Source organism: Paroedura picta, chromosome 2, assembly GCF_049243985.1.
Source record: "Paroedura picta isolate Pp20150507F chromosome 2, Ppicta_v3.0, whole genome shotgun sequence".
Taxonomy (NCBI): Eukaryota; Metazoa; Chordata; class Lepidosauria; order Squamata; family Gekkonidae; genus Paroedura; species Paroedura picta.
Genome location: NC_135370.1, coordinates 181,153,329 through 181,177,314, shown reverse-complemented (window position 1 = coordinate 181,177,314; position 23,986 = coordinate 181,153,329). Strand labels below are relative to the sequence as shown.

The 23,986-nt window shown below is 54.3% G+C and overlaps 1 protein-coding gene across 4 annotated transcripts in view; it reads left to right on the top strand.

Moving 5' to 3' along the window:
• The first annotated feature begins 1,963 nt into the window (after window positions 1-1,963).
• SAMD4A (sterile alpha motif domain containing 4A) overlaps window positions 1,964-23,986 on the top strand; it is a 124,811-nt gene continuing 102,788 nt past the window's right edge. For 2 of the 4 annotated variants that reach the window (XR_013228619.1, XM_077324026.1), the window contains exons 1-2: window positions 1,965-2,123; window positions 3,333-4,049. Coding sequence is in view for 3 of the 4 variants with exons in the window: in XM_077324026.1 (XP_077180141.1) it covers window positions 3,854-4,049 (196 nt within the window). In the remaining variant the exon portion in view is untranslated. Of the gene's footprint in view, window positions 2,124-3,332; window positions 4,050-23,986 lie in introns of all 4 variants that reach the window. The other 2 variants (XM_077324029.1, XM_077324027.1) reach the window with 2 other exon arrangements.

Sequence of the window (23,986 nt, the reverse complement as noted above, 5' to 3'; positions counted from 1 at the left end):
CTTATGCCTCTCTCAGAGCCCTTCACTCTGCGGGTCCTAATCTGTTGGTGATCCCTGGCCTCAGAGAGGTAGGCCCTGCCTCGATTCGGCCCAGGGCCTTTTCGGTCCTGGCCCCGACATGGTGGAATGAGCTCCCGGAAGAGCTGAGGGCTCTGACAGAGCTGGCGAAGTCGTCCAGGGCCTGTCAAAGATGTGCCAGAGCTACAGTTGAGGCTGGATCCATAAGACCCCTGGGTCCCCCTCAGGCTCTGCTATGCCACCCAGTGCCCCCCTTGTCAGATGACTGAGGACGAGAGGAGGGGTCCTGCCCGGTTAGTCTTCAGCAGTTTCCCACAAGAAAAGTGCTTGGGGGGTTTTATGGGGGCTGTTCTTCTTGCTATCCTGCCTTGCGTCCCAGGAGGAAGGTGGGATAGCAATGAGGAAGGAAGGAAGGAAGGAAGGAAGGAAGGAAGGAAGGAAGGAAGGAAGGAAGGAAGGAAGGAGATTGGAAGTGGAGTGGGAAGGAAGGAAGGAAAAGAAGGAAGGAAGGAAGGAGATTGGAAGTGGAGTGGGAAGGAAGGAAGGAAGGAAGGAAGGAAGGAAGGAAGGAAGGAAGGACAATTTGAGGAAGGAAGGAAGGAAGGAAGGAAGGAAGGAAGGAAGGAAGGAAGGAAGGAAGGAAGGAAGGAAGGAGATTGGAAGTGGAGTGGGAAGGAAGGAAGGAAAAGAAGGAAGGAAGGAGATTGGAAGTGGAGTGGGAAGGAAGGAAGGAAGGAAGGAAGGAAGGAAGGAAGGAAGGAAGGAAGGAAGGAAGGAAGGAAGGACAATTTGAGGAAGGAAGGAAGGAAGGAAGGAAGGAAGGAAGGAAGGAAGGAAGGAAGGAAGGAAGGAAGGAAGGAAGGAAGTGGAGTGGGAAGGAAGGAAGGAAGGAAGTGGAGTGGAGTGGAGTGGGAAGGAAGGAAGGAAAAGAAGGAAGGAAGGAAGGAGATTGGAAGTGGAGTGGGAAGGAAGGAAGGAAAAGAAGGAAGGAAGGAAGGAGATTGGAAGTGGAGTGGGAAGGAAGGAAGGAAGGAAGGACAATTTGAGGAAGGAAGGAAGGAAGGAAGGAAGGAAGGAAGGAAGGAAGGAAGGAAGGAAGGAAGGAAGGAGATTGGAAGTGGAGTGGGAAGGAAGGAAGGAAAAGAAGGAAGGAAGGAGATTGGAAGTGGAGTGGGAAGGAAGGAAGGAAGGAAGGAAGGAAGGAAGGACAATTTGAGGAAGGAAGGAAGGAAGGAAGGAAGGAAGGAAGGAAGGAAGGAAGGAAGGAAGTGGAGTGGGAAGGAAGGAAGGAAGGAAGTGGAGTGGAGTGGGAAGGAAGGAAGGAAAAGAAGGAAGGAAGGAAGGAGATTGGAAGTGGAGTGGGAAGGAAGGAAGGAAAAGAAGGAAGGAAGGAAGGAGATTGGAAGTGGAGTGGGAAGGAAGGAAGGAAGGAAGGACAATTTGAGGAAGGAAGGAAGGAAGGAAGGAAGGAAGGAAGGAAGGAAGGAAGGAGAATCGAACTCAGGGCTAAAGGAACGAAGGAAGGAGCCTTTGAATTCTGGGCGGGGGGGGGAGGCGGGGGTCGGGAGCGCCCTGTTGGGGGTGGGGGGTCCCCGTCGTTCCCGCGCGGCCTCCTGCGGGGCTCCTGCAGGGCAGGGGCGAGGCCAACGCGCGTGTCCTGCCGAGGCTGCTGCCTGCCGGGCGCAGCGCCAGGAGTCCGGCGGGGCTGTCCGGAGGGGCTGGGCGCTGTTCCCGCGGGCCTCCTTTGGGGGGCGCCCTGGGCGCGCCGCTCCCTCCCTCCCTCCCTGGGCCGAAGGGTCTGGCGGCCTTCCCGGGCGGGCGGGCGGCGGGGCTGAGTCAGCGGCGGCGGCGGCGGCGGCGGGGCATGCGGGGCGGCGCAGGGGGGCGTTGCGCGGCGGCGAGGGCGGCGGGGCTGACGTCAGGTGGGGCGGGCGGGGAGGGGGGGGCTCCTCTCTGCTCTGCTCTCTCTCGCGGCCGGCCCCGGAGCTCAGCGCAGCGCTGCCCGACGGCGCGGACGGACCGAGGCACGGAGGAGCGCGGGAGGCAGGGGCGCCGCCTCGCCATGGCCGCCGCCGCCGCCGCCTCCTCGGGCGCTGAAGGGCAAGGTGGGCGCCGCTTGGGCCCCTCGGGGACGCCGCCTTGGGGGGGAGCCTCTCCCGGAGCTCTGGGGGGGGGGGAGGAAGCGCGGAGGACCCCCGCCCCTTCCGACTTCTGCTGGGGGGGGGCTTTTGCGACCCCCTCCTTCCAACTTTTCCTGCGGGGGGGGCTTCCCTGCGCCTCCCCCCCCAACTTCTGCTGGGGGGACCCTTTCTTGTCCTGGCCGGGAGACGAGGGCGCCCTTCCGCAGCCCTCAGAGCCGACGGCAGGACGCCCCCTCCCCAGCGGGGGTTTTTTTGGGGGGGGGTCGTGGGTGTCCAGGCGACGTTTGGGGGCCGCTGCAAGCGAAACCCGCGCCCTGGACGGGGATGCCACCCGCGTGTCCCGCGCTTGCGGGCGACTCACACGTGCGCGCCTGGGGGGGACTCCGGGTCGTGTGTATCCCCCCTCTTCCCCGCTGATAGGGCCAGGCGGGCGCCTCTTGGCTCTCCTCCTTTGCAGCTGAACTATTCTTATTGGGGGGGGGGGACCCAGTGAGCCTTGGTGGAGTTTATTTTTGTCCCTTGCTTGGGGGGGGGGTTGTTGTTGCAGGCTGGGAGCTGCAGAGAGTCTCTGCTGTGGTTGCTGCTTTGGGGGGGGGGGATGCTTTGCATGACGCCTGAGCCAGAAGGATTCTCCCCCCCCACCCCTCCCTCCTTCCCTGCCCACACACAGCAGCACCCCCCCCCCTTTGCCTTCCCAGCCATCACCCATATCTCCTTGGCCCCCTTCCCAGGGACAGTCCCTGCCCTCCGAGAGTCTGTTGGCGGAAGGGAGGGCATCTTTCGAACCCAAGCCCCGCACCTCTCCCTGCGGCTGCCTCCGGGGAGCACCTCTCCCCTCCCTTCCTTCCTTGCCTTCCGTCTTTCCCTTGCCCCCTTCCTTGCAGGGAGATTCTCCTCCCCCCCCCTTAAGACACCCACACACACACACACACTGCCGCCCCCCCCCCCAAGCAATCCATCCACCCCCCGTTCTGGCTGATCCCAAATTTCCCCCTCTGTTGTGTTGGGAAGCCAGCCGCGATTGCTGGTCATGCTGAATCATAGCCGTGCCTGAGCAGAGTCAGTGTGGTGCTGTCACTGCGCGGAGGGGGAGAAGGAAATTCTTTCCCTTCCTCCCTCCCCGACGGTTGTTGAACAGATTTTTATTTTATTTTATTTTTTTGGCTCCCCGAGGAGGAATGCCACGGCTGGACCCCGGATCGCCCGCCGCGCGAGGAAGGAGAGAACCGTAGAGGAGGCATGGCGAAAATAACCAGGCGGGGAAGAGACGGAGCTGGCGGCGCATAGATCACCGCCTCGCTCTCTCTTGCGCTGCGCATCCGCACCACCGTCGCCCTTCCCGACACAGTGCCGTGCCTTGTGGAGAAAGACAGCGCATCGCCTCTGCTCCCTTTTGTGGCTGCCGAGTGGCGTCATCTCTGGAGGAATCCGCCAGGAGCCCACCCACCCCCTGGCTGCAGGATTGGGAAGGGTGTCCGAAAGAAGCAGAGAAACCCCACCTCAAACGCCACCTGGGCGCGCCCCCAAAGCTTCTGCAATAACGACACCGTGGGTCAAAGAAAACCTGGAGCTTTAGGGTGCCGGGGACTTTGAGAAGGTTTATTTCTCCTTTTTTCCCTCCCGCCACCTGAAGAAATACCGATAAGAGATTTCCTCCGTCCCCGATTTCTCGCGTTCACGCGACGCCGCCAACCATGATGTTTCGGGACCAGGTCGGAGTGCTCGCCGGTTGGTTCAAAGGCTGGAACGAATGCGAGCAGACTGTTGCTCTCCTCTCCCTGTTGAAGAGGGTGAGCCGCAGACAGGCCCGTTTCCTCCAGCTGTGCTTGGAGCACTCTCTGGCGGATTGCACCGAACTGCACATTCTTGAGAACGAAGCCAATAACCCTGGTAAGTCGTGCCCACCTCCCCCTTTTTCCTTCACCCTCCGGTTCGGGTCTCTCTCTCGCTTTCCCCCCCCCCCCGCATGCTACATTGTTCGCCGATTGACAGCTCTCGAGCCACGCGGGGGAATGCGGGTGCCCCACTGAAATCTCCCCACACCGATTGTCTTTCGCCAAAGGAATGCGTGAGCAAATGCCCCGGACACCGCACCGATTGTCTTACTCGAAAGGAATGCGCAAGCGAATGCCCCGGACGGACGCCACCCTCCGGCTAGGTTTTCCCCGCTGGAAACTCTTCCGCCGCCGGCTCTGGTGGAACTACGGATCCAGCGTGAATGATTGAGATTGTTCTCTCTCCCCCTACCCACCACCACCACCCGTTTCCTCCCTTACAACTTCCTGTCCAATAAGTCAGTCCGGTCACGTAGAGTCTGGATGTGCTTCAGCTTCCTTGGGGCAGGGGGGCTCCGTAGTTCACGTTCTGTGCAGGTGGTTGGGTGAGTACCCCACTCCCTTTTGAGCGAGGGAAGGGGGGGGCTCAGGACGAGGAGCTACGGTTCTTGGTGTTCCCGTTGTCTTACGGCAGCTCCGTTTCTTTACGAGGAGATTTGCGCGTTTTGTGTCTGCACACAGCGGAGTTTTGGCAGCTGTCTGGGAAGGCTGTTGGGGAAACTCCACGGAAATCTTGCTGCAAAAGCTGGAAATCCTGACGCACGACAGTCTCCTGAAACGGGCTTGCTTTACTGCATAATTAACTCTCTGCGTGTTGAGTACAGTTGGGGTTCTTTGAGTGCTCTTTTTCTCTTCCTGTCGAAGGGACTTGTCGGTAAACCGTAGGCCCAAGAGAAATGGGAGTAAACGTTTGCTCACTCCTGTCTCATTGAGGGAGAGAAATTCCAGGCGTTTGTTCCCCCGGGTACCAAAAAAAACCCAACTCATGCGTAGGAAAGATTTAGATTTTAGACTATCTTTGCGTGTGTGGCTTCCGTCCTCCTTTGCTTCCGGCGATGAGAAACTATTGGGTAATTCTGAGCACCTGTGCCATGGGTCTTGTGTTGCACATGTGGCATTCCTCACTACAACCCTAGAAGGTAGGCCAGTTCCCCCCATGTAGCATCAGCAGGGGCCCAAAGCCGAAAGATGTTGGCTCGCTTGTTTGTCTTGCTTGTTGGCTTCCAGCTGAGGATAGAAAATCAGGGTTTTGTGTTCTGATCACCTCTCTAGCATGAGTAAATCTTGACTAGCCGGTGTGTTTGACGGGGCCACAAACTCTTGAATCCCTGTGCATTGACCCTTGAGCGAAATATTTTCAGTCTTCTACCTGAGCTATGGATCAGGGAGCCCCTGGTTCGAATTCTGCCGCTTTGATGACCTAACTGGACTTCTGTAGCGAAATCTCAAGGCTTGCCTGCATAACATTATACATTGGGTATATAAATAAACATACCAATAGGTTAAGGTTCTTAAACCAGTGCGTTCAGTCAAAATTTGCTAAAGGGATTTTGGCATTCCAAAGACTTTTGAAGAGTTGACCATGCAGGACTGTATTTCAGAGGGTCACCATGTTGATGTGGGGTAGAACAGATGGCTTAGAGTCCTCTGGCACCTTAAGGAATCAACAAAAATTTGGGGGATAGGAATTTTCAAGAGATCAAGCGTCTTTTGTTAGATACCTTTAGCAGGGCTTTCAAAAGCATATTGTCCTTCCCCCCCCCTCCGAATATCTAGGGTTGCCAGCTCCAGCTTGGGAAATGACTTCAAATTTGGGAGGTGGAGCCTGAAAAGGGCAGAGTTCAGAAATGGGAAAGACTTCAGTGGAGTATAGGGCTATGGAGTTTACCCCCCAAAGGGGCCGTTTTCATCCAGGTGAACTGTTCTCTGTCACCTGGAGAATCGAGCATCATCTCAGGAGGTCTCCAGCTCCCACCTGGAGTTTGTGCATCCCAGAAATATACAAAGTACCACGTCCCAAAAAGTGGAAACTCTACCTCGAAACACGTAGTGTGGATTAACAAATAACATGACATGACAACATCCATAATAATCCCGCAAAATCTCCCAAAACTGCACAACCCCCCCCCCCCAAAACAGCGAGAAAAGCCTCCATCAGATAACTTTCTTCTCAGAATGTCTTTTCTCGCCTGGTGGAAATTTTCACGGACTCCCGATCTCTGGCAACCTCACAAATACCTTTGAGGGAGGCACGGAAGAGTGCGTTTTATAGAATATGCAGCTGACCTCTGCAAAGTGAGTTGGGGAGGGCTGTTTAAAACAGCTGTGATGCCAGCTGGTCCCTGCCGGACTGACGTGAACTCCTGAAGCGGCCTTCTACCGGATCAGAACCGTCATCCCTCAAGGTCAGAATTGTCTACTCTGAACGGCAGCTGCTTTGCAGGGTCCCAGGCAGAGGTCTCTCCCATCACTGGCTTCCTGTTCCTTTGAACACTGGAGTTGCCGGGGATTGAACCTGGGACCTTCTGCACACTAAGCAGAGGCTCTACCACTGAGCCACAGGTCTACTTCATGGCCCTCCAGGGTCTCAGGCAGAGGCCCCCTGGTAGCACTTCCAGCCTTCTTACAGGACTCCTCGAACTCTGAAAAATATTTCAGGGGCTCCTCCACGATCAGAAGGTTGAGAAGGTGGGTCTGTCCTCCTTCCCCTAATAATTATTAACATGCATACATGAAATAAGAAGATATCTTTTCTTTCAACAACAAAATAACATCTCCCTGGTGGGTTTTTTCTTATTATTACACGTTGAACCCTAAAGATGCCTTGGGTTCATATGTTGCCTTTTGGCCCCATGGTCTAGGCCAGTGGTTCTCAATCTCGATTGGGGGTCAGGACCCCTTTGGGGGTCGAATGACCCTTTCACAGGGGTCGCAGCAGGGCAAGCGGCTTGGCCGGGGAGGGAGGCATCCACACAACAGCCTTGCGGGGTAGATCGAGAGAGAGCGTTCGTCCGTCTGGAGCAGCGGAAAAGAGTGAGATCGGCAGGGTGGGACAAGAGGCAGAACTGAACAGAGGAACTGTATTAAAGGGTCGCGGCATTAGGAAGGTTGAGAACCGTTGGTTTAGAGCAGGGATAGTCAAACTGCGGCCCTCCATATGTCCATGGACTACAATTCCCAGGAGCCCCTGCCAGCAAATGCTGGCAGGGACTCCTGGGAATTGTAGTCCATGGACATATGGAGGGCCGCAGTTTGACTACCCCTGGTTTAGAGGCTGCCTGCCTTTGATTGTGGAGGTTCACTTTTAGTACTGTGGCTAGTCACTGATAGATCGGCCCTCTTGTACTGTTCTCCGGCCTCGTTTCTTGGATGTGATTATCCAGCCAGCTTGATTTAGCGAGGCAGCTTCTAATCTGGAAACTGGTTTGATACCCCACTCCTCCTCCATGTGCAGCCATCTGGGTGACCTTGGGCCAGTCACAGTCCTGCTAGAGATGTTCTCACAGAGCAGTCCTGTCAGAGCTCTTTCAGCCCAACCTACTTTGCAGGGTGTCTGTTGTGGGGAGAGGAAGGGAAGGCGATCAGAAGCCACCTTGAGAGTCCTTTTGGCAGGGAAAAACAAGATGTAAAAACCAACTCTTTTTCCTTGCATTATAACCAGAGAGAGAGCCCTGAGATTACTGAAGAAGAGTTGTTTCTTAGATGCCGTTTTTCTCTCCCCGAAGGAGGCTCAAAGCGGCTTCCATTCGCCTTCCCTTTCCTCTCCCCACAACAGACACCCTGTGGGGTGGGTGAGGCAGAGAGAGCCCTGATATTCCTGCTCGGTCAGAACAGTTTTATCAGTGCCTTGGTGAGCCCAAGGTCACCCAGATGGTTGCATGTGGGGGAGCAGAGGATCAAATCCGACACACCATATTAGAAGTCCACACTCCTAACCACTACACCAAGGTCTTCTCAAACAGAGTCAGAGGGTTGGGATGGATGATCTCTAAGATGCCCTCTCAAATGCCTCCTTTCTAAGCAAACCGTTCCAACCTTTCCGTTTCCTGCAGCCATTTACTTTTGCCCATAAGGACGGCTGCGTTCTCCTTAAATCTTGCCGTAGCCCTTAATTTGTGCCCAGTTTTTTTTTCTTTCTTTTAAAAATATCAGTTGCCAAACCTTGGTGTTTGTGCATGGGTGGCTACTGGGGGAGGTGCATATTTTTGGGGAGCAAAGCTTCACCAGTCAGGCCCAGCGTGATCCCATTGGCTGCCTCACCCTACCAAAATAATGCTCAGCTGCCTTCTTGCGGTTGCTTTCTCCTTCCCCCGCCGGCTTTGCCTCCACCTGTCTGCTCTTATTCTTAACAGTTGTAAGCTGTTCTCCAGCTTCTTTTCTTTTGGAAACACAGCTGCCGGGTTTCTCGTGTGCAGTTGGTGCTGCTTATCGAGTCGAGTTTCTTGGTATCCTCGCCTTTTCCCCCTGCGGGGAGCCGAGCCGCTGACGGAATTCTGCTCTCCTCCATTTTTCACTCTCACAACAACCCAGTAAGGTGGGTTAGGTTGAGAGCCCGTAACTGGCTCAAAGTCCCCCAGTAAGCTTCCATGGCACAAGCAGGGATTCGAACCCAGGCCTCATATGCTAGTTTGACACTCTTAACCAATATACCACACTGGCTCTCAGTGCTCACTCGCTTTGCCTGTCCGTCCGTCCGTCCTTTGATTTATATGCCACCCCTCACTGGATGGTCTTGGGGAAGCAATAAGGTATATATGCTTTACATCATCAGGATATACCGCGCTTTTCAGAGGAATGCACCCAAAATATAGGTCTCCATCCCTAGGAAGTTCTATCTGCAGCTTTGACCGGGGCAGGTGGAATATCTTTCTTTTACAAACTCTTTAAAACAATCAAAAGATACCCAAGCATCGACCTGAAAGCAGTAAGAAGATGCTTCCCATTCAAAGGCCTGGCAGAACACCAATGTTGATTTTCCCTTCGGGGCCGCTGCCGAAAAGTCCCTGCTTCTATAGGGATACCTTCTGACAGCCACACACAAAAATGGGGCCTGGAGAAGGGTGTGTCTTTAAGCCAAGCAGAGAAACCCTCTGTTGACATTTCCTTTCCTGAGATCCTCGGGACCTAGTCCGTTAGATTTTGGAAGCGTGAAATATGGGGTGCCACTTAGGGCGATCCGATGAGTGAATCTCCTCCAAAATGTCCCATCGTCTTGCCAACTAAGAGCTGTAGATCGAGTCCATCCCTCTCCGCTTGGGTCTTCCTCTTTTCCCGGCATGACTGTCTTTGCCCAGAGGTTCTTGCCTCCTTAGAACCAAAGCGTGAGAGCCTCAGAGTTCTAGCTTGATTTGATCTAGAACCCGCTGGTTTGCTTTTTCAGTTGTCTGCCGTACCCACAAAACACCACCCACCCCCACTCTACCGCTGAGCCACGGCCCCTCCCTAATAAGTATGAACCTAGGAAGCAGCTTGTACACAAACCCATGAAGCCGCCTTCTGAATCAGACGCTCGGTCCATCAAAACCGGTTTTGCCTGCGCAGACCGGCAGAGACTCAGGAAAAGGTCTTGACCATCCCCTCCTACCTGGTGCTTCCAACTGGAAATGCCGGGGATTGAACCTGGGACCTTCTGCAGGCCGAGCAGATTCTCCACCGCTGAGCATCACCAGCCGGGGCCCCACTTTGTGACGGGAGTTCCTTTGCGGCTGCTATTTTCTGTTTTGAAATAATATCCGGCACTCCTTGGCCACCCCTTGCATGCTGGCTACAAACTCCACTCCTCTCTTTCTCTCTCTCTCTCCCCCTTCCCCAATTCTGCCACCTTAATTTCCCCCCCTTTGTGGTCCAACCAAGGTGAATTTGACTTTCCTTCCCCGCCAAGAACTGCATTATGCCCTACCATCAGCCTGAGTAACTGTAATAATAATTAGTTGGAGCGCGGCCGGGGGGGGGGGGGGAGGGCGGGAGGGGGGTTGGCTCTATTTTTAGTGGCTGTTAGTCAGCGGTCTGCCTTGGGTCTCGCACTCGAAAGGGTTGCTCTGTAGCAGGTGTGGCCTAACAGCTGAGAAGGGAGCATGGGGGGTTTCCTACCCTTCACGTCGTGCCCAGGCTGTAAGCTCCGGAGGGTGCCCTCGGGATCTGGCTCTTCTGTTGCCCCCCATGAACACAGCATGGGAGCGCTGAAGTGTTGGGGACGCTTTTAGGAAAAGAGCATTGCAAAGAACTTATGAATAACATGCGGAGACATTCTAGGAATCATCGGAGGGTAACTCTTTGATAATAGACCCCTCCCCACGGATTCTGTCTGGCCCTGGAAGGCCAATTTCAGCACCCCAGTTTCATTTTAATGGAGTCCTCACTGCACTTGGCATTCTGGGCCTTCTGGCACACGCTCAGTCCTCCCCAGGTGGAGTTTTGAGGGAAGAACGTAACAAAAGCCCTGCTGGGTCAGACCAGGGGTCCCTCCAGTCCAGCCTCCTGTCTCACACAGGGGCCAGCCAGTTCCCCTGGAGGGCCAGCAACAGGGCAGAGAGGCCGAGGCCTTCCTAAGAGCATCAGGAGAGCCCTGCTGGGTCAGACCAGGGGTCCCTCCAGTCCAGCCACCTGTCTCACACAGGGGCCAGCCAGTTCCTCTGGAGGGCCAGCAACAGGGCAGAGAGGCCGAGGCCTTCCTAAGGACATCAGGAGAGCCCTGCTGGGTCAGACCAGGGGTCCATCCAGTCCACCTTCCTGCCTCACTCAGGGGCCAACCAGTTCCTCTGGAGGGCCAGCAACAGGGCAGAGAGGCCGAGGCCTTCCTAAGAGCATCAGGAGAGCCCTGCTGGGTCAGACCAGGGGTCCATCCAGTCCAGCCTCCTGTCTCACACAGGGGCCAGCCAGTTCCCCTGGAGGGCCAGCAACAGGGCAGAGAGGCCGAGGCCTTCCTAAGAGCATCAGGAGAGCCCTGCTGGGTCAGACCAAGGGTCCATCCAGTCCAGCCTTCTGTCTCACACAGGGGCCAGCCAGTTCCTCTGCAGGGCCAGCAACAGGGCAGAGAGGCCGAGGCCTTCCTAAGGACATCAGGAAAGCCCTGCTGGGTCAGACCAGGGGTCCCTCCAGTCCAGCCTCCTGTCTCACACAGGGGCCAGCCAGTTCCTCTGCAGGGCCAGCAACAGGGCAGAGAGGCCGAGGCCTTCCTAAGGACATCAGGAGAGCCATGCTGGGTCAGACCAGGGGTCCCTCCAGTCCAGCCTCCTGTCTCACACAGGGGCCAGCCAGTTCCTCTGCAGGGCCAGCAACAGGGCAGAGAGGCCGAGGCCTTCCTAAGGACATCAGAAGAGCCCTGCTGGGTCAGACCAGGGGTCCATCCAGTCCAGCCTCCTGTCTCACACAGGGGCCAGCCAGTTCCTCTGGAGGGCCAGCAACAGGGCAGAGAGGCCGAGGCCTTCCTAAGGACATCAGAAGAGCCCTGCTGGGTCAGACCAGGGGTCCATCCAGTCCAGCCTCCTGTCTCACACAGGGGCCAGCCAGTTCCTCTGCAGGGCCAGTAACAGGGCAGAGAGGCCGAGGCCTTCCTAAGGACACCAGGAGAGCCCTGCTGGGTCAGACCAGGGGTCCATCCAGTCCAGCCTCCTGTCTCACACAGGGGCCAGCCAGTTCCCCTGGAGGGCCAACAACAGGGCAGAGAGGCCGAGGCCTTCCTAAGGACATCAGGAGAGCCCTGCTGGGTCAGACCAGGAGTCCATCCAGTCCAGCCTCCTGTCTCACACAGGGGCCAGCCAGTTCCTCTGGAGGGCCAGCAACAGGGCAGGGAGGCCGAGGCCTTCCTAAGGACATCAGGAGAGCCCTGCTGGGTCAGACCAGGAGTCCATCCAGTCCAGCCTCCTGTCTCACTCATGGGCCAGCTAGTTCCTCCGGAGGACATCAGGAGAGCCCTGCTGGGTCAGACCAGGGGTCCATCCAGTCCAGCCTCCTGTCTCACACAGGGGCCAGCCAGTTCCTCTGCAGGGCCAGCAACAGGGCAGAGAGGCCGAGGCCTTCCTAAGGACATCAGGAGAGCCCTGCTGGGTCAGACCAGGGGTCCATCCAGTCCAGCCTCCTGTCTCACACAGGGGCCAGCCAGTTCCCCCCGAGGGCCAACAACAGGGCAGAGAGGCCGAGGCCTTCCTAAGGACATCAGGAGAGCCCTGCTGGGTCAGACCAGGGTTCCATCCAGTCCAGCCTCCTGTCTCACACAGGGGCCAGCCAGTCCCTCTGGAGGGCCAGCAACAGGGCAGGGAGGCCGAAGCCTTCCTAAAAACATCAGGAGAGCCCTGCTGGGTCAGACCAGGGGTCCATCCAGTCCAGCCTCCTGTCTCACACAGGGGCCAGCCAGTTCCTCTGGAGGGCCAGCAACAGGGCAGAGAGGCCGAGGCCTTCCTAAGGACATCAGGAGAGCCCTGCTGGGTCAGACCAGGAGTCCATCCAGTCCAGCCTCCTGTCTCACTCATGGGCCAGCTAGTTCCTCCGGAGGACATCAGGAGAGCCCTGCTGGGTCAGACCAGGGGTCCATCCAGTCCAGCCTCCTGTCTCACACAGGGGCCAGCCAGTTCCTCTGCAGGGCCAGCAACAGGGCAGAGAGGCCGAGGCCTTCCTAAGGACATCAGAAGAGCCCTGCTGGATCAGACCAGGGGTCCCTGCAGTCCAGCCTCCTGGCTCACACAGGGGCCAGCCAGTTCCTTTGGAGGGCCAGCAACAGGGCAGAGAGGCCGAGGCCTTCCTAAGGACATCAGAAGAGCCCTGCTGGGTCAGACCAGGGGTCCCTCCAGTCCAGCCTCCTGGCTCACACAGGGGCCAGCCAGTTCCTTTGGAGGGCCAGCAACAGGGCAGAGAGGCCGAGGCCTTCCTAAGGACATCAGGAGAGCCCTGCTGGGTCAGACCAGGGTCCATCCAGTCCAGCCTCCTGTCTCACACAGGGGCCAGCCAGTTCCTCTGGAGGGCCAGCAACGGGGCAGAGAGGCCGAGGCCTTCCTAAGGACATCAGGAGAGCCCTGCTGGGTCAGACCAGGGGTCCATCCAGTCCAGCCTCCCGTCTCACACAGGGGCCAGCCAGTTCCTCTGCAGGGCCAGCAACAGGGCAGAGAGGCCGAGGCCTTCCTAAGGACATCAGGAGAGCCCTGCTGGGTCAGACCAGGGGTCCATCCAGTCCAGCCTCCTGTCTCACACAGGGGCCAGCCAGTTCCTCTGGAGGGCCAGCAACAGGGCAGAGAGGCCGAGGCCTTCCTAAGGACATCAGGAGAGCCCTGCTGGGTCAGACCAGGGGTCCATCCAGTCCAGCCTCCTTTCTCACTCAGGGGCCAGCCAGTTCCTCTGGAGGGCCAGCAACAGGGCAGAGAGGCCGAGGCCTTCCTAAGGACATCAGGAGAGCCCTGCTGGGTCAGACCAGGGGTCCATCCAGTCCAGCCTCCCGTCTCACACAGGGGCCAGCCAGTTCCTCTGGAGGTCCAGCAACAGGGCAGGGAGGCCGAGGCCTTCCTAAGGACATCAGGAGAGCCCTGCTGGGTCAGACCAGGGGTCTGCCCCTGAATATAGTTCTATATTTTTATTTACTTCATTTATACCTCCGTTTCTCCCTAAGATGTCTTTCATAATTCTATTCTCCTCCTTGTCCTCATCACTACTGTTCAAGGTAGATTCGCACAAAAGCATTTTAATGCCTCGAGGGTCAGTATGTAGATCGGCCGGTCTTAACTTTTTTTTAACCACTGACCCCCTGAAAACTTCCTCAGGCTTCAAGAAACCCCTCGACGTGGCGCCATCGTACCAAACACGGTTGGAAAGCAGAACTCTGGACATGCTCACCCGAAGCCCCCCCTCCCCGCTCCCTTGGGACCCATCGTTAACCGTTTTCAGAGGGTGGGTCAAAATGACCATATATGGTCATATCACCAAATAACCGTTTAAAATTTTTAAATCTTTTTGTGAAGATTCAAGGGGGTGGCAGGTGACAGGGGAGGAGCGAGTGGGTTGTGAGTGTCCTGCATAGTGCAGGGGGTTGGACTAGATGACCCAGAAAGTCCCTTCTAGCTCTGTTATTCTGTGATTCTAAATTCCGCCTAAACATCCGGAAGAAGTTCCTGACAGTTAGAGCGGTTCCTCAGTGGAACAGGCTTCCTCGGGAGGTGGTGGGTTCTCTATCTTTGGAGATTTTTAAGCAGAGGCTGGAGAGCCATCTGACGGAGAGGCTGATTCTGTGAAGGTTCAAGGGGGTGGCAGGTGACAGGGGAGGAGCAAGAGGGTTGGGAGTGTCCTGCATAGTGCAGGGGGTTGGACTAGATGACCCAAGAGGTCCCTTCCACCTCCGTTATTCTATGATTCTCAATATATAAAAAATGGAACTTACTCCCACCGATTTGGGAACCCCTTTCAGGGTCATCAGGAGCCCCCAGGGTTTCATGAAACCCCGATTTAGAGGTTCCCTTTAGTCGTCACGGCTAGCAGCCATCGATAGACCTCTCCTCCGGGTGTTTTTCTTTTGGATACCTTACAAAGCCGTATTTTTCTCCGTGTGTGGAGGCATCACCCAAGTAAACAGAGACCGCTCCCTTCTCTGTGAGTTGCCCCACTAGCTATATTTATAAACAGAAAGAAATTTCCAAGCTGGCGATGGCAAAAAGCTTTATTCAGAACGAGTTCCTAGGTATAAAACCTCGTTTTCGTATTTTACTTCCTCAGTAAACTTATTTCTGAATTGGGTTTTTTTTTTCCCAGGGATACAAACAAAATCTTCAACCCGCTACCTAATTCTTATATTTTATATACCTTATACTTTATATTTTAAGCCATATAATTTGGGGCTATTAGTATCAGAGGTCCATATCTTATCCACACTGAAGCTGGCCCGTTTTCCTCTTAGATACCACGGTGAGGATGGTGAAAATAATCGTCATTTATCAGTATCTATTCAGGGGAGACCGAAGGGCATTTTTCTGTCTTGTGTTCCTTCTGGAAGTTCAAGCTTTCTTTTACGATTATGCCCACAAAAGTCTTTTCCGGTAGTGCAACGGCAGATTCCCCTCCCTCCCCCCAAAAAAGCATTTACTACATTTTTATATAATGCTCGGTTAGCTCACTGGATCCACGGATGCCAAATTCCAGAGCTCTGAGACGCTCGCTGGACACTTACATAAACGGTCGCGACTCCCAGCCCAAATGCTTCAGCTCTGGTGAGCCTGTTTGTTTCACAATACGCTGAATTAGAAACAAGACCCACCGCAAGGATCTTGGAACAAGCTGCTCGTCCATGAGATGCAGAATCGGCATCCTTGAGTTCGAATTCAGGGTTGGGCCAGGTGGTTTGGGGGTTGTACAAAAAGAGTTGGTTCTTATATGCCGCTTTCCTCTGTCCGAAGGAGTCTCAAAGCGGCTTCCAATTGCCTTCCCTTTCCTCTCCCCACAACAGACACCCTGCGAGGGAGGTAGGGCTGAGAGAAAAAGAAGAGAGTTGGTTCTTATATGCCGCTTTTCTCTACCTGAAGGAGTCTCAAAGCGGCTTCCAATTGCCTTCCCTTTCCTCTCCCCACAACAGACACCCTGTGAGGGAGGGGAGGCTGAGAGAGCCCTGAGATTACTGAAGAAGAAGAGAGTTGGTTCTTATATGCCGCTTTTCTCTTCCCGAAGGAGTCTCAAAGCGGCTTCCAATTGCCTTCCCTTTCCTCTCCCCACAACAGACACCCTGTGAGGGAGGGGAGGCTGAGAGAGCCCTGAGATTACTGAAGAAGAAGAGAGTTGGTTCTTAGATGCCGCTTTTCTCTTCCCGAAGGAGTCTCAAAGCGGCTTCCAGTCGCCTTCCCTTTCCTCTCCCCACAACAGACACCCTGTGAGGTGGGTGAGACTGGGAGAGCCCTGAGATTCCTGCTTGGTCAGAACAGCTTGACCAGTGCTGTGGCTGATAAAGGTCACCCAGCTGGCTGCATGTGGGGGAGCAGGGAATCAAACCCAGCTCACCAGAGTAGAAGTCCACCCTCCTAACCACTACACCAAGCTGGTTCTCACAGAATAAAGGAGGAAACCCAGGTGAGCAATTGCTTCAGCAGCTAAACCACAGGCCCCCGACACGGTGTCTGGGGGCGCATGGCATGAGCTGTGGGGCAGGGATCCCCCCTCCCGAGATGTATTGGGAGGGTGGACTAGAAAAATAAAAATTTATTTACTTCAATTGCAACTGTGTGAAGGAAGGTAAACGGTGGCAGCCATTTTGTGGCTAGCCCTGCCTCTTCTGGTAGCCATTTTGCGGACACGCCTACCATGATGTTTGAGGACAGTGCCAGCTTTAAGACCAAGAAAGCTTTATTCTGGGTATAAGATTTTTGGGACCTAAAGAAGTGTTTGTGCACATGAAAACTTATACCCTGAATGATAACAGCTGGCTTATAATAATAGTAAGAGCTGATTTTTTTATACCCCACATTTCACGACTCACAGGAGTCCCAGAGCGTCTTACAATCACTTTCCCTTCTCTCCCCACAACAAACACCCTGGGAGGTAGGGGGGGGCTGGGAGAGCCCTAAGAGAACTGCTCTGTGAGAACAGCTCTAACAGGACTGTGACTAGCTCAAGGTCACCCAGCCGGCTGCATATGGAGGAGGAGCAGGGAATCCAAGCCAGCTCTCTAGATTAGAAGCTGCCGCTCTTAACCACTGTACCATGCTGGCTCTTAGTTTGTCTTAAAAGTGCCGCTTGGTTAAAGCTTTGTTCTGCTTCCTCAGATCTGTACGGCTACCCGCTTAAATCTGTGACCAGCATTGAAGAGCTGAGTGGGTGGTCTTAGAAGTGGATATTAAGAAGAAAAGTTGGCTTTTATACCCCCCAAACTGTCTCAGTGTTCTTTACAATCACCTTCCCTTCCTCTCCCCACAACAGGCGCCCTGCGAGGTAGGTGGGACCGAGAGAGCTCTGAGAGAACTGTGACACACTCAAGGTCACCCAGCTGGCTTCATGAGGAGTGGGGAATCGAACTCCACTCAAACAAGACGAGCACCTTTGAAGTTCTGTAGGGAAATTGAGGAAGGGTGGGAAACCACCGAATTCTATCCTAGGCAAAAAGCCAGAGGAAAACTGCGGCTTTGTTTTCCCCTCCTCCAGCTTCAGAATTGATGGTTACTCCACATTATAAATGTGTCTCTGTGTGTTTCGTTTTTCCCTGAGATAATCGGCGTTCCATTTTTGGATTCTGTGTCAGTAGTTCCCAAAATAACAGCTGGCGAGGCAATCCAGTGTGCCTGGCTTACATCCTCTACCATCGCTGTGGGTTACAATACTCACTCACGATGCGGAAGCCTCTCCAGATATTCCAAGCAAGGGTCAGGAGGGTTTCTAATCAGCACCAGGTAATCTTTGGGCCAGGATGGCTCAGGCAAACCATATCTCACTTTATTTTGAGTCTAGGCTTCTGTGACCTAGAATCATAGAGTTGGAAGGGACATCCCAGGTCATCTGGTCCAACCCCCTGCACTATGCAAGACACTCACAAATCCCTGCCCAACCACGGTGACTTGAATTCCATGCCTCAGTGATTCTCCCCACCAAAAATCTCTAGAATCCAGCCTGGCCTAGAGGAAATTCACCTACCATCCCACAGTGGCAATCAACAATTCCCTGGGTGTGCAAGGAAGGGCCACAAGAGACCAGCATTGGCACATCCCTTCCTGCCCACCTACTCACCATCTCCCTAAGTTCATGAAATCAGCCTCTCCGTCAGATGGCTATCTAGCCTCTGCTTAAAAACATCCAAAGAAGGAGAACCCTACCACCTCCCGAGGAAGCCTGTTCCACTGAGGAACTGCTCTAACTGTCAGGAACTTCTTCCGGATGTTTAGACAGAATTTATAATCATAGAATCACAGAGTGGGAAGGGACCTCCTGGGTCATCTAGTCAAACCCCCTGCACTATGCAGGACACTCACAACCCTCTCGCTCACCCACTGTCACCTGCCACCCCCTTGAGCCTTCACAGAATCAGCCTCTCCGTCAGATGGCTCTCCAGCCTCTGTTTAGAAATCTCCAAAGATGGGGAACCCACCACCTCCCGAGGAAGCCTGTTCCACTGAGGAATTGCTCTAACTGTCAGGAACTTCTTCCGGATGTTTAGACCAAATTTCTTTTGAATTAATTTCAGCCCATTCGTTCTGGTCCATCCCTCTGGGGCAAGAGAGAACAACTCTGCTCCATCCTCTACATGGCAGCCTTTTAAATACTTGAAGACGGTTATCAGATCCCCTCTCAGTCGTCTCCTCTCCAGGCTAAACAGACCAAGCTCCCCCAACCTTTCTTCAGACGTCTTGATCTCCAAACCCCTCACCATCTTTGTTGCCCTTCTCTGGACATGCTCCAGTTTGTCTACATCCCTCTTTAACCGGGATGCCCAAAACTGAACACAGGACTCCAAGTGAGGCCGAACCAGAGCAGAGTAAAGTAAGGGCGCCACACTGGCCCTGGTTAGCACTGGGATGGGACACCACCAAGGAGGGCTGTTGTTACAAGGCAGCGGCCGGTGCTGGCAAACCACTTAGGGACCTCTCTTGGCTCGAAATCCCTGCAGGATCACTATAATTGGGGTGCAGTTCGAGGGCACTTCCCGTCATGATTCTTTGGCCCACTAGAGAATACCCTCAATTTGCATATATTTCGAACTATAAAAGACATCCTTTTACCTGGGGCAGGCTTTCTTAACCCTAGGGCCTGTCCCAGTTCTTCTCAAATTCTCTAAGCCTCACCTGCCTCACAAGTTGCCTGCTGTGGGGAGAGGAAGGGAAGGCGGTTGTGAGGCACCGTGAGACTCGTTTAGGTAGAAAAAATGTACCGACAGTCTGACTCTCAGGGAATATGTGGAATACATGCCTACTATGGGGCTAGGAGCCAGTTTGGTGTCGTGGTTAGGAGTGTGGACTTCCAATCTGGCATGCCAGGTTCAATTCTGCATTCTCTCACATGCAGCCAGCTGGGTGACCTTGGGCTCGCCCCGGCACTGATAAAGCTGTTCTGACCGAGCAGTGATATCAGGGGTCTCTCAGCCTCACCCACCCCACAGGGTGTCTGTTGTGGGGAGAGGAAAGGGAAGGCGATTGTCAGCTGCTTCGAGACTCTTTCTGGGAGAGAAAAGCGGCATATAAGAACCAACTCTTCTTCTTCTTCTTCGTCTTCGTCTTCGTCTTCGTCTTCTTCTTCTTCTTCTACTTCTTCTTCTTCTTCTTCTTCTGTAATCTCAGGGCTCTCTCAACCTCCTCTCCCTTCCAGGGTGTCTGTTGTGGGGAGAGGAAAGGGAAGGTGATTGGAAGCCGCTTAGAGCCTCCTTCAGGTAGAGAAAAGTGGCATATAAGAACCAATTCTTCTTCTACTTGGTCAGGGCCGCCTCCCCCCCTTGCAAATACACATACACACAGAGAGACTCCTTTCCCCCCTCCCCCATTAGCTATTGGTTTCCCAAACTGCTCCATGGCTTCTCCCCCCTCCCTCCCTCGCGAACTCACACACAGATGCACAGAGACTCCCTTTCCGCCCTCCCATTTCCCCCCTTACCTGTTGGTTTCCCTCCCTCCCAAGCAAACACAGAGAGAAAACCTTCCTTCTTCCCTCCCCCTTCCCACTTACCTGCTTACTGTCGCTGCTGCCTGGACCACTGCTGCCCTGAGGCTCCATGACCACTGCCGGGACCCCCAGGAGCTGTGCAGCTGCTGACTGGGCCCCCGAGGGTGGCTGCACTGCACAGCCTCTGCCACCTTGGGCCTCTCCTCTTCTGGCTCACTCCTGGGGGTGGGACTACGAATGTCACGTCTCTATTCACATCCGCTTGAGGGGCACGCCAGAAGATGTGTTCCACATTACAAAGTGGGGTATAAAATCCCACTTACTTGATTACTGCAACAAAGTTAGAGGTGCCAGTCTAGCAAGCCAACTTTGGAGTGCCTTTCCCAGGTTTGTGACATCACACTTCCTGTGAAAATCGGGAAGTGATGTCATCGTATTGTGGTCATCACCGGGATACGCCAGCAGCTCCTCCCATTTCTTCTCCCCCTGGACTTGGAAGCCTTTGCGGGGAGTTAAGCGGGAGGGCATCTCCCATTTTCGTTTGGTTTTAATACTGTTCTGATTGGCCCTGATGAGGGCGGGAAGGCAGGGTATGAATTTTGTAAACAAGTAACAACGAATATTGCAGGCAATAAACCCATTCCTGTGAAATCTTCGCAAGTGGCTCGAACCAGGGCAGAGAGGGGGCTCCCCGACCACGCCGGAAAAAAAGCGCTGGTGCCTGCGATCGCAATGTCAGGGCCAGAAAGGATCTGCCCCTCTCCTAGTCGAACGAACCCCACCGCCGAGCTCCAGCTCACACAAAGAACAAGGGGCAGAACTCAAGGCCCGCTCTGTGCCGGCGTGGCTGAAAGCCCCCTCTGTCTGCCCTCGTGCAACAGGTGGTCCGTCCCGGAGGACCGGAGGGGATTCTTGTCCTCCTGTCTAGCAACTGGTGGCCACTGGGGAGAAGGGCAGCCAGCCCCCCTCGTGTTCGGACAGGCGGCTTTCTTTCCTACCCCCTTCCCAGATTTATCCCTAGTTTCTGGGGTGGGGTGGGAGGGTAGGGTCACCCAGACATCCAAGGAGGGCTGGCAGAGCAGCTGAAGAAGCTGGGGATTTTATCAGAGAGGCCATTGTTCAGCTCCCTGAGGCCGATTCGGAAGCCGGAATAACTCTTTCCCGGCCACAGCTGACATGAATGCAGCAGAGGGCAGGAAGACGAGACGGGGGTTTGTACCCTGCTGTCTCCTACCCGAAGGAGTCTCGCATCAGGATTGATACGGCCCGGCCTTCCTCTTCCCTACAAACAGGCACCCTGCGAGGTAGGTGAGGCTGAGAGAGTTCTGGGAGAAATGCGATTGGTCTAAGGTCACCCAGATGGGTGTTTGTGGAGGGGGAGGTGGGAATCAAACCCGGTTCTCCAGATTAGAGACCGGCCCTCTTATCCACTACGCCAGGGGTCGTCAACCTGTGGTCCTCCAGATGTTCATGGACTACAGTTCCCATCAGCCCCTGCCAGCGTTTGCTGGCAGGGGCTCATGGGAATTGTAGTCCATGAACATCTGGAGGACCACAGATTGACTGTTTATTTATTTTATTCATTAGATTGATAATATAATATATTATTATTACTACCCTGCACCAGGCTTAACCAGGGTGTGCTTCAGGGAGCTGGAAAATCACAACTGCAAATTTTTACACTGACCTACATTTTCCAGATTTTTGGTCCCCGATACTCCGCATTGTCTCTTCTGATTGCCAATTAGGCATTTAGAGTTTCTGATAGCCGTCTTTCCAATCAGCACAAATTACTAGAGGTCCTTTAAGATCGGTTCTCCTGGGGTAGAGGATGTGGTTCGGTCACTGGGCGTCTGGTTGGCACGCAGAAAGAAGGACCCGGGTTCAATCCCCAACATTTCCAGTTAAAGGGACCAGGCAGCAGGTGATGGGAAAGACCCATGCAGAAGGTCCCAGGTTCAATCCCCAGCATCTCCAGTCAGCTTGTACCCAGAATAATAAGAGTTGGTTTATAATAGTGGCAAAAGCTATCTTTTTCTATACTCTACTTTTCACTACTAACAGGAGTCCCAGAGCGGCTTACAATCACTTTCCACACCCTGGAGGTAGCTGGGGGTGGGAAAGCTCTAAGAGAACTGTGGCTCGCCCAAATTCACCCAGCTGGCTGCATGTGGAGACCAGGGAATCAAACCTGGTTCACCAGATTTGAAGTTGATAGGAGACCAAAATGTGGTCTTGATACGCAAGCAATGAATCCGAGAATCCTAGAGTTGGAAATGCCTCCAGGGTCATCTACTCCAACCCCCTGCAGAATGCAGGAGCTCACAGCTACATGCGCCACCCATAGGGCCCCCTGATTCCATGCCCAGATGAGGCCCCCCAATTCAATAACATTACTTCCTGGTTTTCACAGGAAGTGATATCACAAGCCTGGGAACGGCCAGGCAAAGTTGGCTTAGTAGACTGGCACTTCTTTATATTTGTTGCAGAATTCACCTCCTGGCCTGACTTGCAAAAAGGGGCCACAAGCCAAGCACCAATACAATCCCTCCTGCCCACCCACTCACCATCTGCCTAAATTCATAAAACCAGTATTTCTATCCAATGACTTGCCTCTGCTTAAAAACTTCCAAAGGTGGAGAACCCACCACCTCCCGAGGAAGCCTGTTCCACTGAGGAACTGCTCTCACTGTCAGAAACTTCTTCCGGAGGTTTAGATGGAATTTATAATCATAGAATCATAGAGTTGGAAGGGTCCTCCAGGGTCATCTAGTCCAACCCCCTGCACTATGCAGTGCACTCCCAACCCTCTCGCTCCTCCACTGTCACCTGCCACCCCCTTGAACCTTCACAGAATCAGTCTCTCCGTCAGATGGCTCTCCAGCCTCTCTTTTAAAATCTCCAAAGATGGAGAACCCACCACCTCCCGAGGAAGCCTGTTCCACTGAGGAACTGCTCTGTTTCCAGATGTGTAGCTGAAAATGCTTTTGAATTAATTACAACCCATTGGTTCTGGTCCAACCCTCTGGGACTACAGAAAACAACTCTTCTCCATCCTCTATGTCAGCTGTCCCCAACCCCTGGTCTGCGGTAGTCAACCTGTGGTCCTACAGATCAGTCGGTACCAGGCTGCAGCTCCTCCTCGTCCTCCTCCCCGGCTGCTGCCTCGGGGGCTGCTCTGCCACTCTGCCACCAGCTCACCTTTGGTGCTCTCCAGCGGCCGCCATGGCTGGGGATCCCCCTCGGCCTGGCACTGCGCAGCTGCTGCTGGCAGTGCCCCCCAGTGGGTGGCAGGAAGTCAGGGGCACTGGCGGGAAAGCAAGCGGAGCAGGGGCTCAGGTAGTGGCAAAAGACTACCACCCCCCCCCCTGAATTGTCAGGCGTTGACCGGTCCCCGGTGATAAAAAGGTTGGGGACCACTGCTCTATGTGACAGACCCTCAAGTACTTGGAAGAGCCCCTCCCCCCGAAGTACACCTGAGTGGGCCCGCACAGGACAGAATCGCCCCAAAACACTGCCCCCCCTCCTTTCCGTACATTAATATTAAAGCTTGTTCCTCGTACGGAGAAGCAAACGGATCCATGCGCTAGCCAGGGACACATCTGTGATTCCCGTGGCGCAGAGAAGAGTCTCTCACAGGGGTAAGCGGTGTAGACATGCCGCATCACCACCTTTTTTTCTCCCCGGGAGACCGCATTAAGCCCAGCAGGTGACGAAAAGCATCCGTGAAGTGGCCGTAAATAAACTCAATAATATGAAATTTTACAGCCCACGACCCCGAAGCAGTAGCAACCGAGCACTGTGTGTGTGTTTGTGTGTGTGTGTGTGTGTTGCTTGTTTATGGCACTGCTTTGTGTGTGGTTGTTTTTACTGCATTCAACAAGTAACCTTTTCATTTGGCTTTTTCGACACCGCGCCGGTTGACGTACCCCAGCGTCAGCCAAATGGAAATTAATTGCTCTTTAACTCGTGCGGCTCTTTGGGGCCTACTCAGCAGCCCCCCCCCCCCAGTTACTGAGAATAATATTTATGCACTTCATAAAAGGGCTAGATGAGAAAGGGGGGGAGAGAGAGACACACACTAGCAGACCTTGTGAATGAGAAGCATATTTCTTCTGTTGTTGGTTCTTCCTCGAGGGGAGATGTTCAAGAGCAAGGCTGTCCGTTCTGGCTTCCTTTGGAGGAGAGAATGTTAGGGGTAGTCAACCTGTGGTCCTCCAGATGTCCATGGACTACAATTCCCATGAGCCCCTGCCAGCATTCGCTGGCAGGGGCTCATGGGAATTGTAGTCCATGGACATCTGGAGGACCACAGGTTGACTACCCATGTTTGGGAATATCTCCTTCGTTTTCACACAGGAAAGCAGAGTGGTGGGAGGCAAATGCATCCCTACAAGTGGGAGGCAAATGCATCCCTGCCGTAGGACCCCGGAGACAACTTATGTGGAC